The sequence below is a fragment of the Bison bison genome, unplaced genomic scaffold (genome assembly GCF_000754665.1).
Source record: "Bison bison bison isolate TAMUID 2011002044 unplaced genomic scaffold, Bison_UMD1.0 scf7180017864203, whole genome shotgun sequence".
Lineage (NCBI taxonomy): Eukaryota > Metazoa > Chordata > Mammalia > Artiodactyla > Bovidae > Bison > Bison bison.
Genome location: NW_011494775.1, coordinates 1,331,920 through 1,350,786, shown reverse-complemented (window position 1 = coordinate 1,350,786; position 18,867 = coordinate 1,331,920). Strand labels below are relative to the sequence as shown.

Below are 18,867 nucleotides of genomic sequence, written 5' to 3'. Positions count from 1 at the left end.
AAACAAGTGGGACCTGATTAAACGGAAAAGCTTTTGCACAGCAAAGGAAACTCAGCAAGGTGAAAAGACAACCTTCAGAATGGGAGAAAATAATAGCAAATTAAACAACTGACAAAAGATTAATTTCCAAACTATACAAGCAATTCACACAACTCAATGCCAGAAAAACAACCAACCCAATCAAAAAGTGGGAAAAAGACATAAATAGATATTTCTCCAAGGAAGACAAACAGACGGCTAACAAACACATGAAAAGAGGCTCAACATCGCTCATTATTAGAGAAATGCAAACCAAAACTACAATGAGATATCACCTCACACTGGTCAGAATGGCCATCATCAAAAAGTCTACAAACAATAAATGCTGGAGAGTGTGTGGAGAAAAGGGAACACTCCTGCACTGTTAGTGGGAATGAAAATTGATACAGCCACTATGGAAGACGGTATGGAGATTCCTTTAAAAACTAGGAATAAAACCACCATATGACCCAGCAATCCTACTCCTAGGCATATACCCTGAGGAAACCAAAATTGAAAATTGCATCCCATTGTTCATTGCGGCATTATTTACAATAGCTAGAACATGGAAGCAACCTAGATGTCCATTGACATATGAATGGATAAAAAAGCTGTGATATATATACACAATGGAATATTAATAAGCCATAAAAAGAAACACATTTGAGTCAGTTCTGATGAGGTGGATGAACCTAGAACCTATTATACAGAGTGAAGTGAGTAAGAAAGAGAAAGACAATCATATTCTAATGTATATATATGGAATCTAGAAAAATGGTACTTAAGAATTTATTTACAGGGCAGCAATGGAGAAATAGACATAGAAAATAGACCTATGGACATGAGGAGAGGGGAGGAGAGGGTGAGATATATGGAAAGAGTAACATGGAAATTTACATTGCTATATGTAAAATAGAGAGCCAATGGGAATTTGCTGTATGGCTCAGGAAACTCAAACAGGGGCTCTGTATCAACCTAGAGGGGTGGGAATGGGCGGGAGATGGGAGGGAGGTTCAAAAGGGAGGGATATACATATACCTATGGCTGATTCGTGTTGAGGTTTGACAGAAAACAACAAAATTCTGTAAAGCAATTATCCTTCAATAAAACAATAAATTAAAAAGAAAAAAAAAAAAGATGTGTTTAAGCCTAGTTACAGTGATTTAAAATTCACAGTCCTAAACTACAATTATGTTTGTATCAACCTAAACTTTATAATGTTTAAGGCAAATGGTCAGGCATTTGAGAGGAGAGGGAGGGAAACAGGAAGACAGTGGGACCCAACAGCCAGCTCTTACAGGCACTGGGAGTAATAAGGTGGTGTTCATGAAGAATTCATGCCCCTTTTCCTACTATACAAGCCTCAGGGAGAAGCAGCCAGGGAGGCACTCTATAACATATCAGAGCAGAAAGAATGTCTTGCACTGAAGTCCCACCAACTGACCTCCACTTGGACCCCAACTAAGCTGGGGTTGTGACTTCTTCATGCTTTTTTCTAGAGCCAAGGACTTAAGCCTAAATATTTCATGCACAAAGCTAAGCATGAACCATGTTGGTATCCCAACTCTCAAATCTCTGCCCTTGGGTATAGGTCAGATTGCTACATGACATGTTTGTAAGGGGTAGTGTGATCCTTGAAGGCTACTTCATGTTTTCTTTGCTGGAGTGTTTGGGAGCTATCGGCAAAGGTCAGTTCCTTTCAGCAGCTGACAGTGATTGAACGTCTCCTGGTTCAGCAGCTCAGTGCTGAACCTCAGGGGAGAAAATGATGACCAAAACAAGGGTTCTGACCATGAGCCCTCAGGTCTGGTCAGAGAATGAGAAGGGCCTTTCCATCTCAACTCTCTCAGCCCTGGAGTGGTCATGCACAGGCCTGACTGAGCCTCTCCTGGGTCCTTACCTGTAACTAGGAATGGGAATGTGGCCAGGGCCATCATCTGCAGAGCGGTGTCAGAAATGCCAGGAAAAGGAGGGTCAGTGAAAACACCTCTGTTACCTCTGGATGCCTCCTTCCCCACAGACAATCCCCAGGAACACTCCCTTTTCTGGGAAGGTTTTTTTTTGTCCCACTGAGGGCCTAAGGCGAATTGGGACAAATCATAAACATTTAGGGTCAGTTAAAAAAATTTTTAAGGGTGGGAGAGGAAAGCTTGGGAAGAAGGAAAAATGCATGAGTAGCTACTTCTCCCAAAGCACTCATTCAGAGAGTACTTATGTGTACAGAGTTTCAATCTGGGATGATGAAAAAGTTTTAGAAATGGGTATGGTGATGGTTGTAGAGTACAATGAATGCAATTAATGCCACTATACTATACCCTTCAAATGGTTAAAAGGATGAAGTTTATATCATACATATTTTATGACAAGAACAAATTTTTAAATAAGATATACCATGTTATACACTTGGCACAATATTTTTAAATACTTAATGAAAACCTAATAAATGTTAGCTATTTTTAAAAAACCAACCAACAACAACCAAAAAAAAACACCTCCCCTAGGAATCAATATTGGTACAAGTCTGCCCAGAGCTTTCCTTTCTCTCTTCCTCCATCAGTCATCCTCAGTGGTTAGAACTGTTTGACGTTTCAAGGTCAAATGAGTGTTAATGAAATATCTCCTTCCGAAGGTGCTGTGAAAAAAAAAACCTTAAATAAACAGTCCCACATCACAGATCTCACGCTCATTGTCTCTGTCTTCCTTCTTCTCCAGACCTAAACCTGACCTTGCCCTAATAACCCAGGAACTATTTCCTAAAGTCTTCATTAAGTTTCCCTTGCAGGCACCAGATGGAGGTGGTGAGTACGGGTTCTCTAAGGCCCTTTAGCTTTCTCCAGAACCCAATGCCACGGGCTGCCCTTGGTCCCTGTGCAGGTGAGACTGTGCTGGAGGCCAAGCATCCACCTCTACAGGTGGCTGGGCCCACTCCGTGGGAGGCTTGGTTCCAACACTGGGAGCTGGGGTGGGTTTGGTTCCTCTGCTGAGGGGGCCTCTCCTACAGGAAGAATGTGTGACCACCAGGTGGCAGTGGTACCATCCACAGTGTAAAACGCAGGGCACGTCTGAAGGTTATTGAGTATACACTCTGGCCCCTGGGCTTCCCTGGTGGCCAAGAAAGTAAAGAATCTGCCTGCAATACAAGAGACCCGGGTTCAATCCCTGTGTTGGGAAGACCCCTGAAGAAGGAAATGGCAACCCACTCCAGTATTCACGCCTAGAGTATTCCACAGACAGAGGAAGCTGGCGAGCTACAGTCCACGGGACTGCAAAGAGTCGGACATGACTGAGTGATTGGCTTAACACCCTGAGAAGAGGGCTGAGGTTCAGACATACAGAGAACATTCCACTGACCTCTGAGGCCTGTGGTCAACACTGTCACAAACTGAGGACTTTACAAGGGCTGGTAAGGATACTGTCTCCCACTAGTGCCAACAGCAGCAGTGGTGTGACGAGAGTAGTAGTATCACTGAACGCTGGATATTCGGCTTTACGTGATTTATCTCATTTGATCCTCAAATGATCCTATAAGGGCAGGGGCTCTTTTCACCAGATGAGAAGGCAGAGGCTTAAAAAGGTTAAGGATTTACCTGGCGTCTTATGGTCAAGTGACAGAGCTCTGCCGCTGGATACTGAGCCTCCTCTTATCCTTGCTTTACGCCTGCCATTCCTCCCAGAGACTTCCTGAGAACGGCTGAGCTGGCCTTCTGCCTTGGCACTTGTTGTTTATCTATTAAGTTTTATCTTCTGCCTATTTGGAAAACATCTAATGCCACTTATGCTACAAAGTCAGTTGTGTAATGCACAAACAGAACAGAGAGTATTAAAGGTGGCGCCTGCTTAGGGAATGTGGGGTGCTCTGGAGCCAGACAGACATGGATTTGAATCCTGACCCTGCCACCTACCTATTAGCTGGAGACTCCGCATAAATCCCAACCTCCATAAGCCTCAAAGCCCACATTTGTAAAAAGAGGGTTATAACCTCTGCTCACAGGGTTGTTATAGGATTAAATGAAAAAACATGTGGCGCCGTGTTTCAGAGGAAGCACTGTGTGCTCACTCAGTCATGTCCGATTCTCTGCGACCCCACGGAATGGGCCCACCAGGCTCCTCTGTCCATGAGGATTCTCCAGGCCAGAATACTGGAGTAGGTAGCCATGCCCTCCCCCAGGGGATCTACCTGACCCAGGGATCGAACCCATATCTCCTGTGTCTCCTACAGTGGCAGGCGGATTCTTTACCACTGAGCCACCTGGCAAGCCCATATATGCAGTATGTAATCCAGGCAGCTGTGAAGAGCTGGCTTTTATGTCCTGAATTAGGCCCCAAGTTGCCTAACATGAAGCAAAAAGGGAACATAGAAACATGAACATAGAAATGCCCCTCCTAGCTGAAGTCCTGTACAACAGCAGCAGCTAATTTCTGTTGAACACATGTTGTCCCTGGGCTCCATGCTAAACACCTGAACTACATACAACTCCTTGGTCCACATAACAACCCCACTGGGCTGTAGTACAATTTCCCTGCTAGAGAAAAAGAAACTGAGACTCAAAGCTAAGAAGTGGGAGAGGAGGAACTAAACCTAAGTGTCTCATTCTCAAACCTATGCTCTTAAACCTTACACTAACACATCCTCACACTGAGGATCAGTGGCTCAGTGCCCTCACTCCACACCAAAGACCCATGAAACTCCTCACCATTCCATACAACCAGTGTTGCCCACTGCTACTCCTAGAGGCCGGGCTGACCAGGGAAGCACTTGATTCTTCACCCAGCACTCACCTGGACGAGGTAATCCCTCGGCAAGAGAGGGAGACGGACATGTTCCATCAGTTTTGCCATGTGCTCTAAACGGGTCTCTTTCTCATAATTGATCCATGAAATCACAGCTTCAAATACCTGTAAGGAAAACCGAAATAGGGAACTTTAGCAAAGAGATAATAACTTTAAAATAGCTTTCAAACAATTTCTTCAACCTTAAAAAAGAAAGAAAAGTTACAAGTCATCCACAAAGGCATTTAATCTAAGGTCTAATATTGAAAATATTAATAAAAACAGAATATATTTACTACCTGATGTCATGTCAGAGAGTGCTCTCTGCCTCCCTCATACACACACACATACACACGCACACAAATGTACACTAAGAAAAACCTGCTGCCCCAAACATAGAATCATCGAGGTTCACTGCAAAATAAAAATCAATTCCAACAGTTACCCCAGGGTAGAAATGCAGAGCAATAACTCTGAATCAAATTTTACAAAGACTTTCCAAGAGGACCAGAAGCCTTGGGGGCAATGTCTTCATCACAAAAATCCCTCTCTTCATCTATTTCCCATGTTCGTTTAATGCAGAACAAAAACTATAAAGATGTCCCCCACAAAAGTTGGTAATAATGGTGAATTTGAAACTGAATGACAGAGAATGGCAAAAATTTCTCCTTGGATTGAACCTTTCCTTTGAGGAGAGATTTCATTTCTATACAAATCAAAACAGGTCTTGGAACCAAAAAGGGGAATCTATGGTTTGAATGTTCGCCTTACTCAAGGTTAAGTTCAGATTCAAAGCCTGCACCACCATACACACAGACAGGCATAAACGTCAGCATTGGTAACACAGCGGGGAAACCACCACTGTTTATGGAAGCTTAATTAACATGGCTTTTTAAGAGGGGAAGGCAGAATTTGGCAATAGCAATCAAAAATTCAAATGTGCATATCTTTGACCTAGAAATAGAACTTCCAGAGCTCTAGTCAACAAAAATATTTACACAAGTGGTACAAGAATATGTGTTTCAAGATGTTTGCTGCAGGATTTTTCTAAGAGGATACAGAAACTATCTGAAGTCCACCAGTGGAGAAATTATTAAACTAGTTTTGACACGGGATATTTTCAGCTGTTAAAAACAATAATAACAGCAACTAATAATAAGACAAAACGCTTTCTTGTGCCAGAAAGCAAGAAAGTGCTCAAAGATCAAGGGGACACAACAGACAGACCACAGCGAGCTAGATGGGGCTTTTTCATTGCCAACATTTGGGACAATTCAAACATCTAACAGGATAATGAAGAAATAATTCAGTGCTGACTGGGAAGGGGCCAAAGAAACTTTTGGTGACAATGGATAGGTTCTATATCTTAATAGAGAGGGAGCTATATAGGCAAGTGCATTTGTCAAAACTAATCAAATCTTACACTTAATATCTATACATCTCACCGTGTGTAAATCATGCTGCTGCTGCTGCTAAGTCACTTCAGTCGTGTCCGACTCTGTGCGACCCCATAGACGGCAGCCCGCTAGGCTGCCCCGTCCCTGGGATTCTCCAGGCAAGAACACTGGAGTGGGTTGCCATTTCCTTCTCCAATGCATGAAAGTGAAAAGTGAAAATGAAGTCACTCAGTCGTGTCTGACTCTTCGCGACCCTATGGTCTGCAGCCCACCAGGCTCCTCCGTCCATGGGATTTTCGAGGCAAGAGTACTGGAGTGGGGTGCCATTGCCTTCTCCGGTGTAAATCATACCTCATTTAAAATATATTTAGTTAAAAGAAAAAGATAGCAATGAATCAAAACCCAAAGAATAAAAAGAATCCATACTTTAAAAAGTATGGGAAGGCTGCTCGTCACAGAAAAGTGCCAGCTACCACCAGTATAATAACTGATTCAGTCAGTGTCGACCATAGATGCTGAAAACACTGGGTGAAAAACTGTTGGGAACAAGATATTTACAGTTCTCCAAGTGTTATCTGACAGAATACTTATTAATTACATAGGGAGAGTGGGGGAGATTCAGATTGGTTGATCTGACAGATACCACCTTTAACTAGTGGTCAAAGTTAACACCACTAGTAAACAGGCCAAATTTATATTACACTCCTGAATGTGACTTAATGAGAGGGAAATAGCATTCCCTATGCAGTAGTCTTTCTAAAACGTTAAACCTGAACCTTATAGCAAAGAAACAGACAACTCCATGTGTGGGACACTCTTCAACATAAGTGTCCTGGATTCTTCAAAACTGTTAGCATTGGGGACTTCCCTGGCCATCCAGGGGACACAGGTTCAATCCCTCGCATAGGAAGACTTCACATGCTGAGGGGCAACGAAGCCAGTGGTCTGTCGCACAACTACAGAGCCCACGTGCCCAGAGCCTGTGGTCCACAAGAGAAGCCACCACAATGGGCAGCCCAAGAACCACAACCAGAGAGCAGCCCCCACTTGCCACAGCTAGAGAAAGCCCAAGTGCAGCAACAAAGACCTAGCACAGTCAAAGATAAACAAACAAACAAAATTTTAATTGCCGTTTAAAAAAGCTGTTAGCATTATGAAAGACACTAAAAATGGAATGGAAGCAGAAGAACCCCTGGAGAAGGAAATGGCAACTCACTCCAGTATTCTTGCCGGGGAAATCCCATGGACAGAGGAGCCTGACGGACTACAGTCCGTGGGGTCTCAAAGAGTCGGTCATGACACCATGCACGCTTAATCTTTTTCTTCAGAGACATAGAACTAAATGCAAAGCATGATCCTTATTTGGTCATGGATTAAAAAGAAACAACCATCAAAGACTTTTTTTGAGACTGTTAGGAAATTTGAATGCTGACTGTATATTAGAAAATATTACTGTGTCAGTGTTACATTTGTTTGGTATGATAATGGTTTTACGGCTCAGAAAGAGAATTTCCTTGTTCTTGGGAAGGGCAAGCTAAAATACTTAAGGGTAAAGTGTCGTGATGTCTACAGTTTACTGTCAAAAATAAAAGTTAAATATTCAACAAAATAAAAGATTATAGAGAGAAAGAGAGAAAGCAAATGAAGCACAATGTTAACAAATGGTGAATCTAGGTAAGGAATATATGAATGTTCATTCTTTTCCAACTTTACCATAGGTTTGAAATTTTTCAAAATAAAAAGTGGAAGGCAGAAGAAAAGAAATCCTAAGGGAAAAGGTAAATACTACAGAAAAATTTACAATTTCAAAATTCACAAGTTGAAATGAAAGCTGTATCTCCCAGTGTGGGTTAAAACCCTCCAATTTTTCTTATTCTAACTGTGTATTTGTGCGTATTGATATGTTACTAATGCTTTGGCCCTATTTCCTAAACATGTACTTAAGTCAGGCTGAGAATACTCGGATTGGATGAGATATCAGAAAGGAATCCATCAGAAAGAGAAGAGAAGGAAGAGAGGAGAGTGGAATGGAACAGAAGGGAAGGAGCAGTATACATGTGTAGTTTGCTCCCATTTCTATATAAAATAACCTACATGTGTACAAACATAGACACACACGTCATGGAAATCCTCCTAGTCTAGTTCATTTCTAAAAAGTATTAACTCACGGAGCTATGTGTCTCAACCTTATTGCATTATTTTGTAAATACTTGTGTGTTTCTTCAATTAGCCCTTAAGATTCATGAGAACAGGGATCTTGTCTTACTTGTTGGCACATAATATACATTCAAATGTATTTAAAGAATGAATGGACAAAAGAGTTCAGAATGAGCTTGTAAGCAGGCTGGAGCAGGCAGCAGGATTAGGGAAGCAGAGCCAGGCCCTAGAACCAAAGGATGCCAGAGACGCCTGACTTTGCTGGGTTAGGTGACGGACAGCCACACCTGCTCTGCACCTAGGTTGCTCACACTGCCTTCCTCTTCCCTTTACTGGACTGTGATTCCTGCAGGGTGAGAAGGGTATCAGCTCTATCTCTGCACTTCCTGCCACCAAGCACAGTGCCAGGCCCAGAGCACACGGCTGGATGAGAACGCTTTCCTAAAGAATGAACAACAGGGCCTTGAGTAGGTGGGATTCGCTGGTCACACCCTTCCCTGCCAATCAGCATAGTCTTTGTTATAGAAGCTGCAATGCAGGCTGAGTCTAATGAAGTCGATATTTAACCTTATCTTTATTTTTGGCTTGACTTGTCTAACTGGTTCCGCTCAGTTGCACTGTTTACCTACTCAGCTGTGAAAGCCATAGCACTTGGCAGCAACGGTGACCTTCTCCACAGCTAGAGGAGGTCGCATATTTTTTTCATTTAGATGTCATGCTTAGAAAATAAGCAAATGAACTTCCAACTAGCCTATGGGCCTACGATCGTTCCCAACAGCCCCTGCTGTCAAAAGAGTGGCCAAGGCAAAGGGGCAACAAGTAGAAACAGCAGCAGCTCGTGCCCAGCACCACACTCTCCAGGGATACCATAACCACAGACTCTCCTGACAGCCAGTGAGTATACACTCCAGCCCCGTACTGAGTGACTCACCCAAGTCCAGAGCCAGAAAGCAGCAGAGCTAGGTCCACATACTCCCATCTCTAATGCTCAGACTCTTTGCCGTTATTCTCAGTAGCTACCCAGTTGGCAAACCTCAGCCCACAGGCCACATGCACCTGTTTTTGTAAATAAAATTTTCTTGGAACACAGCCACGCTCACTCATTACAAATCATCTACGGCTGCTTTCACACTTTAATAGCAGAGCTGAATTGAGACGCTGTGGCCCACGAAACCTAAAATATTTACTCTCTGGCCCTTTAAAGGAAAACTGCATAAACCCTTGGTCTGTTAGATCTAAGCAGCAACCCTGTGGTTTCAATCATGGAACAGGGTAATGTCTACTCAGATGAAAAAAAAATTTTTTTTTTGTGGACCCCATGATGAAATAACCAGTTGCCCCCAAGGCACACTTAGTGTTTCACTTTTAGACAAAGAAAGTGAAAGTCACTCAGTCGTGTCCGACTCTTTGCAACCCCAGGGACTATACGGTCCATGGAACTCTCCAGGCCAGAATACTGGAGTGGGTAGCCTTTCCCTTTTCTAGGGGATCTTCCCTATCCAGGGATTGAGCCCAGGTCTCCCGCATTGCAGGCGGATTCTTTACCAGCTGAACCACAAGGGAAGTCCATAGTATCATTTCCTCACTGCTTCATGTTTCAGAACCAATTTTTTGAGTGCTACAAGGTTGCTACATGGAAAGGAGATGGAGAAAATCGGATTTTATAGTCCTCAGCTCACACCTCCGATGTAAGCACAAGCCTTGGTCAGAAAACACTAGATGACCCAATCCTTCCACTCTGCCCCCTAAGTTATAGAGGGAGCCAAGACAGACATACCTGCATACTGAGCAAAGAGGGTAGCCCTGGGGCACTCTGCCCTGCTTGATTCATGCTGATGTACAGCAGAGACCAACACAATGTTGTAAAGCAATTATCCTCCAATTAAAAATAAATAAAAGAAAAATAACGTGTTCTGAGAATGAAGAGGGGGACTCAGATTAAAATAGGGCAGGGCAGTGACTTGGCAAGGGGAAAGGTCCAGTTAAGGGTGATTCTCAGCCAAACACGGGATGGGGAAATAAGCTACCTTTGAGAACATCAGGGGAAAACCTAGATTCTTTGGACCTGATTTGCTACTCAAGATTGAGAAGGACTAATTTCAGCAATAACAGCAGGCACAGTGCTGAGCATTTTACATGTATGACCTCATTTAGTCCACCCTAGACTCTGTGACGGAGAAGGCAATGGCACCCTACTCCAGTACTCTTGCCTGGAAAATCCCATGGATGGAGGGGCCTGGTAGCCTGCAGTCATGGGGTCGCTAGGAGTCGGACACGACTGAGTGACTTCACTTTCACTTTTCTCTTTCCTGCATTGGAGAAGCAAATGGCAACCCACTCCAGTGTTATTGCCTGGAGAATCCCAGGGACAGGGGAGCCTGGTGGGTTGCCGTCTCTGGGGTCGCACAGAGTTGGACACAACTGAAGCGACTTAGCAGCAGCAGCAGCAGCAGACTCTGCGAAGGAGGTACCACTGCTCACATTTTATAGATGAGAAAACAGCCTCAGAGAGGCTGGCAACCTGTGCAAGACCCTTCTGCCAGGAAGCAGTGGATCTGAGACATGGACTCACCTCTAATGCCAAAAATTCAGGTTTAACATTATCCAATATAGCATCTCAGAGGCACAATGATTTGAAAAACCTGGGCACACTGTTGAGCTGGAAAACTCTTGGATTTCTAAATCCAAAATCCTAACTGCACCCTCCGTGTCATCCTAGAACATCCCCTGGTACATTTTTCTTTCCTAGGGACTGAGCCAATAGCATTTGCCAAATGCACTGCCATGATTTTAAATCAAGAAGACAGCACTTCCAATGTGAAACACACACACACACACACACAGAGAATATGACTCAGCCATAAAAAAGAGTGAAATTTGAGACAACATGGATGGATCTAGGGGATATTATGCTTAGTGAAATGTCAGAGAATGACAAATACCATATCATCTCACTTATATATGGAATCTAAAAAACAACAAAACAAATGAACAAACAAGACAAAACGAAAACAGATTCACAGACAGAGAATAAGCAGATGGTTGTCAGACAGAAGGAGGGTGGAGGGATGGGTAAAACAGGTGAAGGGTATTAAGAGGTGCAAACTTCCAGCTATAAAATAAGTCACGGGGATGCAATATACAGCATAAACAATACAGTCAATAATATTGTAATAAGTGTGTGGGGACAGACAGGTACTAGATTTAACATGATCATTTCATCATGTATTTCAGTGTCAAATTGCTATGATGTACACTTAAAACTAACAAAATATTGTATGTTAACTATATTTTAATAAAAACGTTTTAAACTTAAATAAGATTACTTTTTTAAAAAAGACAAGACAGCATATCCAGACACAAGAGTGATCCTGTCACACTTCTGTGCTCTTTCTCAAATCAAAACTTAACAAGAGGTGTGTTAACTATATTCCCATTCTTGGCCACACACAGCATGGGACACAGCTGGGAGCAGTGATGGATTGGAGCTGGTCCCAATTCAGTGTCTAGTGACATTACCTTGGTGGAAATATTTACACCATGGAAATTAGCAAAGGGATCAGCAAACAAATCAAAGCTCTTGGAATTTTTTATTGGAGAGCCAACTGCTAAACATTTACCAGCATATCACTGGTCTGAAGGCTCCCCAGACTCTAGGAAAACCTCATCTAGTTGCCCTCGTCTCTCAGATAATATCATCATCTTAAGGTTTGACACTGAATAAGCTCTTTCTTATAGTTGTTTCATTTCAGACCCACAAGAGTCCTGTGAAACAGCTAGAGACACTCACAAAAAGAGAACTTGAGGTAAGACAGTGAGAAAGTGGTCTACCCAGTCATGATGTCCGGGCAGCAATCACAACTACTGCTTTCAGTCTGCACTTTCACAGCACCCTGTGCTCACGGTCTGTAGCCGCATATTTATTTGCATGTGTGTCTGACAATATCCGGAGAAGGCAATGGCACCCCACTCCAGTACTCTTGCCTGGAAAATCCCATGGACGGAGGAGCCTGGTAGGCTGCAGTCCATGGGGTCGCTAAGAGTCGGACACGACTGAGCGACTTCACTTTCACTTTTCTCTTTCATGCGTTGGAGAAGGAAATGGCAACCCACTCCAGTGTTCTTGCCTGGAGAATCCCAGGGACGGCGGAGCCTGGTGGGCTGCTGTCTATGGGGTCGCACAGAGTTGGACACGACTGAAGTGACTTAGCTTAGCTTAGCTTAGCTTGACAATATCTGTCTCCCTACATGTAATTGTAAGTTCCATGAGGCTAGGAATCTTGTGTTTATCTGTTCATCAATGTCTCTCCTATGGCTAACGTAGTATTTGTCACACAGAAAGCACTCTTGAGTGAATGAATAGGTTAATCAAAGCAGGAATGACTAGGCACGTGGTTCTTTCTCTTCCTCCAACAGCACACCGCCAGAAATCTGAATTCATATAAACAAAAACAATGACAAAACTATAACAATAACAGCACCTTGCCTGGAAATTGTCCTTCAGATTTCTACTACTGTCTACAGCCAGCAAAAACACTTCCACTATGATTCACTGTACAAAGGATAAGGGAAAGGACTGAAGCACAATGGTTTGACACAAAGGCCTCCAAGCTGACAGACTACTTCAGTTGTACTAATCCTACAAAGGACGGTAACATGACCCAAGGAGGGACAACAACTTCTAGCCAACATGGCATACTGAGCTGACTCAGAAGGAATCTTCCCCTATATAAACACATGAAAAAATGGTATAAAACCAAAAAATAGATTTGAGCCATACTCAGAAGCAAGAGGTAAATGCTGAGTGCTTTAAATAACAAAGGATTTAAGTCTGGGAGCTGAATGAAAGCTGAGACCAAAATGGCTCACAGGCTTGCAGAATTCCGATATGGGCTTTAATGGTTCAGGACAAGTATCCCATCAGGTTGAATGTGTAGGCCACAGGCTCCTTGAGGACAGTGTAGCCTCAGCTGTAAAACCAGGAATAGATGAACTCCAACCATCTGCTATGGGAAGGTAGAAGGAAGTTCACCATCTCCTATGGCCTGGGGAGTGAAAACTTCATCTTCAAGAAACCAGAACCCAAGGTTCATGTCACATACAGATGCAGGGGTTGAATTAATACTACCCAGGTGGTACAGGGGGTACTCAAGACAAAAATACAAAATCTATTTCCAAACCAGTAAACTTGTTCTAGAAAGGGCACCTTCACAGCCCAGGATAACCCAGACTCCCAAGGATATAGCATCCTCTGAAGATGGTCTCACCATCAAAAAATACAGATCACTAATAAAATGAAAAGGAAAATCGACAGATGCAATCATCAAAAATTATTTGGGGCAACCAAAGAAAGGTGGCTTCCTTAACGTGTTCCTCAAAATACTAGAAGCCAGAGACATTCTATAGTAAAGAGGTTCTAGGACCCAAAAGAGCCTGGGGAGCACATCATATACAACTACAAATCCCTTTTAGAGATTCATGATCCTCATAATATATAAACGCTCAGACAAGTCCCACAGTTTCTTAACCTGGTTCCTTTGTTTTAGCCACTGTCTCCCAAGTGCATCTCATCTGAACACTTTTTTTTTTACCTAAAACTGTCTCATACCATTATGGTTTTATAGCATGCAGTTGGGTAAATACTGGCCTAAAGAAGAAAGCCCTCACTTCCTAACCTTCTCCACAACTCCTACTCCCCTCCCAGCCTTATCTTCCAGCTCCCCCACCAAAAATCCTTGATTGGCATTACACAAATTATTCTCCCCTCAGTAAGTTATTTCAAACTTCTATGCCTATATTCCTACAGTTCCTTCAGCCTGAATGGATTTCCAAAAACCCAACTTTTCATTCTCCAAGTTTTAGTTCAGATATTCCCTTTCCTATAAGGCCTTTCCTACCCCCAAAATCTGGAATAAAATACTCTAGGGTGCTTTCCTTGAACTTAGATTACAGCCAGCTACTTTTCTCAGCCACATTACCAGTCTGTCTGCCCCCCAGATTGTAAGCTCTTTCCCCTTTTTTTGGCCATGCCTCGCAGCTTACAGGAACCCACCAGGGACTGAACCTGGGCCACAGCAGTGAAAGCTCAGAATGCTAACCACGGGCAACCAGGGAACTCCCCCAAAGTTCTTGAATGGTAATAACTAAGGGTCTCCCCATCAGGGTGGAGGTTCCTTAATAAAAAGCAGGGCAGCAGACATAGTCAGCTTCAAATCATAGAACCATCTACTGTAAATAAGCCTCAGTTTCCTCCTCTGCAAAATGGCCTTGCGAGTTGTAAGAATTAGAATGATGTGCAAAACAGTACTCTGGGCAAAAGAAGTCAGGCACAAAAGCATGCAAGATTCCATTTATACCAAGCTTAAAAGCTGATAAAACTGATCTATAAGAAGTCAAATAGTAGTTTGGCTTCTTGAAGTGGAGGTAGCGACTGGAAGGAAGACCTGGAGTTCTGTTTCTTGATCCGGATGCTGGCTTTGTAAAAGTTGAGCCGTGCACTTTTCATTTGCTCATTTCTCTGAGCTTACTGCAACATAAACACCTTTTTTAAAACAGTGTGTGAAATAATCATAGTGAGTAGTTAAGGTGGGTTTTTGGTCGTAGTGTGGTAGAATTCCAGTCACAGGTGCTTAGTGAACTGCGCTCTCAGAGGCGAAAAGTTAAAAAGAGTATCACTGACTCAGGGGTCCAGGCCAGATCATTGTTTGCAGGCTGAGAATTTGGCAGGTCTAATGCTGACCTCAGAGTGTGGTAGGGCTGCCAAGAGCCCAGCCTAAGCACAGGATATACTTGCTTGGTCCCTGGATGGTGCCTTGGCAGCAAGCACTCAAGCTCAGCCTACTGGCCAGGGAGCTCCTGCCTGTACCCCAGACCCATCCCTGGAGAGGCCAGGAATTCAGACAGGAGGGCCCACAACACTAAAGATCCCAGGAGACAAGGTCCAATTCTTTCCAGGAAATACAATATCAGAATTTGGCCCCTGATGATAGTTTTAGGAGATAATAGTACATAAAATGTGATCATGCAGAAAGAAACAAATCTGTACTTCTCTTTCTAACACATACTTGACACTAATCTAATTTTTTGAAGAGATCCAACCAATTTCTTGCTGACCTATACCTGAAATGTGGGTCAGTTCTCTGTTAGTTCTCACTCTGAAAAGCCTCAACAGAGTTTCATAAGGAGTGGAAATCTTGAGAAGTAGAAACATATTTACCAGCAGAAAAAGCAAAGATTCAGAAAAGTCTAGTATCCAGAAATTCAGTGGTCAAACTGCAGTAGAACTTAGTCATATCCCTTCTCCTCACAGTATGCGTGTCCCAGAAGCTTGCTTACCCTGCCCCTGGGTCAACAAGGCTGCATGTGGTGAGAGCTGAACTTTGTGTCTCAAAGGGGATGCAAGAAACAGGCTATCTGCTCACAGGATTAGCTCTAGCCCCTGAGACACCTCCCATAGGAGAGACTCAGGTGACTAGGAGGGGCTTCCTTCTCTGCGTCATTCCTCTGCCTGAGCAAGGATGGGGGCAGGGACATGATCACAAAGAACTACTGATTCTGTGATCCCTACCACATCCATTTGTCCTCTCTCAAATAACAGGAATTTTAAAACAAAAACTACAAGGAGGAAAAACAGGAGAGAAAATGGCAAAGATCCATGCCCCTGTCTGACCTCTAGTTCCCACATTTGTCCTTATTCTCTGGAAAAATATTAAAATTGTCCCCATAATCTCAGCTGGCTCAGGGCAGAGTCCAACCACAGTCTGCCTTGTCACTTGTTCAGGAAATGTCTGCTGAGCACCTCCTAGCGTCTCCCAGGGCTCTGCGTCAGGACTGTGTGTGACACACGGATGGCTAAGGTACCCTCATAGCCCTCAAGGAGCTTGAACATAGTAGAAGAGATGAGGCATGGGCAAAAGCAAGTGCTTATGAGGAAAAACAGCATCTGAGTTCTGGGAGAGGCCCAGATGGTGCTGGGGATGATGGACCAAAAGATAGCTACCAGCCTAGCTCCTGCCAGGCACAGGTCATGCCAACCACCCAGACCAACACAGGGCCTGGGAACAGCTTCCCCTTGAGAAAGGCCCCAATCAATGGGTACATGTATCATCTTATTTCATCCCTAGAACAACACCATAAGATAGATACTATACTATCATCCGGAGAAAGCAATGGCACCCCAATCCAGCACTCCTGCCTGGAAAATCCCATGGACAGAGAAGCCTGGTGGGCCGCAGTCCATGGGGTTGCTAAGAGTCGGACACCATTGAGCGACTTCACTTTCACTTTTCACTTTCATGCATTGGAGAAGGAAATGGCAACCCACTCCAGTGTTCTTGCCTGGAGAATCCCAGGGACGGGGGAGCCTGGTGGGCTGCTGTCTATGGGGTCGCGCAGAGTCAGACACGACTGAAGCGACTTAGCAGCAGCAGCAGCAGCATACTATCATCAACCCCCCTTTCACAGATGAAAAAACTGAGATTTAGAAGGGCATTTCTATTCATTCATTCAACAAACATTTTTTGTATCTACCAAGGACCTGATGGGGAGAAGGCAATGGCACCCCACTCCAGTACTCTTGCCTGGAAAATCCCATGGACGGAGGAGCCTGGTACCTGGTAGGCTGCAGTCCATGGGGTCGCTAAGAGTCAGACACAACTGAGCGACTTCACTTTCACTTTTCACTTTCATGCATTGGAGAAGGAAATGGCAACCCACTCCAGTATTCTTGCTGGGAGAATCCCCATGGACAGAGGAGCCGGCAGTTTGTGGGGTTGGAAAGAGTCAGACACGAATGATCTACTAAGCCCACAGCACACAAGGACCTGATGCCACTCTAGCAGTAACCATAGGACAGACAAAATTCCTGATTATTATGGTGTGTGCATTCTGGTAGGAGATAAGTAACTTGTTCAAGGTTGCTCAGCTTGTTAAAGTACTGGAGCCAGGATCGAATTCAGTTATTCTGGCTGCAGAACCTATACTTTCAAACTTCCAGCAAACAAGCTGTCTGGGCCCAGCCACAGACACTGAAAATCATCATTAATAGTAAAATACCACATTTCCTCTATTTCAAGATGCATAGTTGTAAGACACATCTGAAACCTGGCTGCATTTTATAATATATGTTGAAAGAAACTTGCAGGCTGCAAGTAGAGAAGTAAGCCATAATATAACTGATACTGCTGTTCAGGTTTGAATTTTGCTGAATACAGGTTATTTGACTGCCGATGCAACTGAATTTTCTGCAAATGCTAACATTAAATGCAGCTGGATTTTAACTTAACTGACGATCCCTAATACTGCTTTGAATACACTCAAAAAAATTTCGCTATAACACAATATTGCAAGAAAAAGCCATTGTGCATGCAAGCAATTATGCCTATCACACAATGTGATTAAAAGGAGTAGAAATCACCAAATCTCCTGGAACAGATTACAGAATCTTCAAAGCTTAAAAGGCTAGCATTCAAATGACAAACACCTAACTGTCAAAGCTTCCAGCTATTAAATTTCCAGAAATAAGCAATCAATTAAGGAGGAAAAAACTTATGGGTTTTGCCAAAGAGAAAATATAGGCAAAATCCACTATTAATTAATAAGCCTCAAAATTACATGGCCAACCTTAAACATACCATGAGTAACATATTTTCTGAAAAGCATAACTCTGAAGTTACACATAATTTCTGAGACCCAAAAATGATACACAAAATCAATAATGTGAAAAACACATACACTCCAAACTGATTCTACAGAAAGGGCAACTCATATGTAAGCATACGAATAAATGAAAGCTACTACAGGCAAGTTTTAAGTGTATATATCAATTGCCATGTTTCTGTTTCTGAAAAGATGCAGTTAACACCATGGTTTATTTTACCATTCAGTTCAGTTCAGTCGTTCAGTCGTGTCCGACTCTTGCGACCCCATGAATTGCAGTACACCATGCCTTCCTGTCCATCACCAACTCCTGGACTTCACTCAAACTCACGTCCATCGAGTGGGTGATGCCATCCAGCCATCTCATCCTCTGTCATCCCCTTCTCCTCCTGTCCCCAATCCCTCTCAGCATCAGAGTCTTTTCCAATGAGTCAACTCTTCCCATGAGGTGGCCACAGTATTGGAGTTTCAGCCTTAGCATCAGTCCTTCCAAAGAACACCCAGGACTGATCTCCTTTAGAATGGACTGGTTGGATCTCCTTGCAGTCCAAGAGACTCTCAAGAGTCTTCTCCAACACCACAGTGCAAAAGCATCAATTCTTCGGCACTCAGCTTTCTTCACAGTCCAACTTTCACATCCATACATGACCACTGGAAAAACCATAGCCTTGACTAGACAGACCTTTGTTGGCAACGTAATGTCTCTGCTTTTGAATATGCTATCTAGGTTGGTCATAACTTTCCTTCCAAGGAGTAAGCGTCTTTTAATTTCATGGCTGCAGTCACCATCTGCAGTGATTTTGGAGCCCCAAAAAATAAAGTCTGACACTGTTTCCACTGTTTCCCCATCTATTTCCCATGAAGTAAT

General features: G+C 43.3%; 1 protein-coding gene across 4 annotated transcripts in view; it reads right to left on the bottom strand.

The window, feature by feature from the left end:
• The window catches only part of KLHL3 (kelch-like family member 3), a 126,956-nt gene that overhangs the window by 39,513 nt on the left and 68,576 nt on the right, over positions 1-18,867 (bottom strand). For all 4 annotated transcript variants that reach the window (XM_010844473.1, XM_010844472.1, XM_010844474.1 and 1 more), the window contains one exon: positions 4,798-4,914. In XM_010844473.1, coding sequence (XP_010842775.1) covers positions 4,798-4,914 — 117 coding nt within the window. The remainder of the gene's footprint in view (positions 1-4,797; positions 4,915-18,867) is intronic.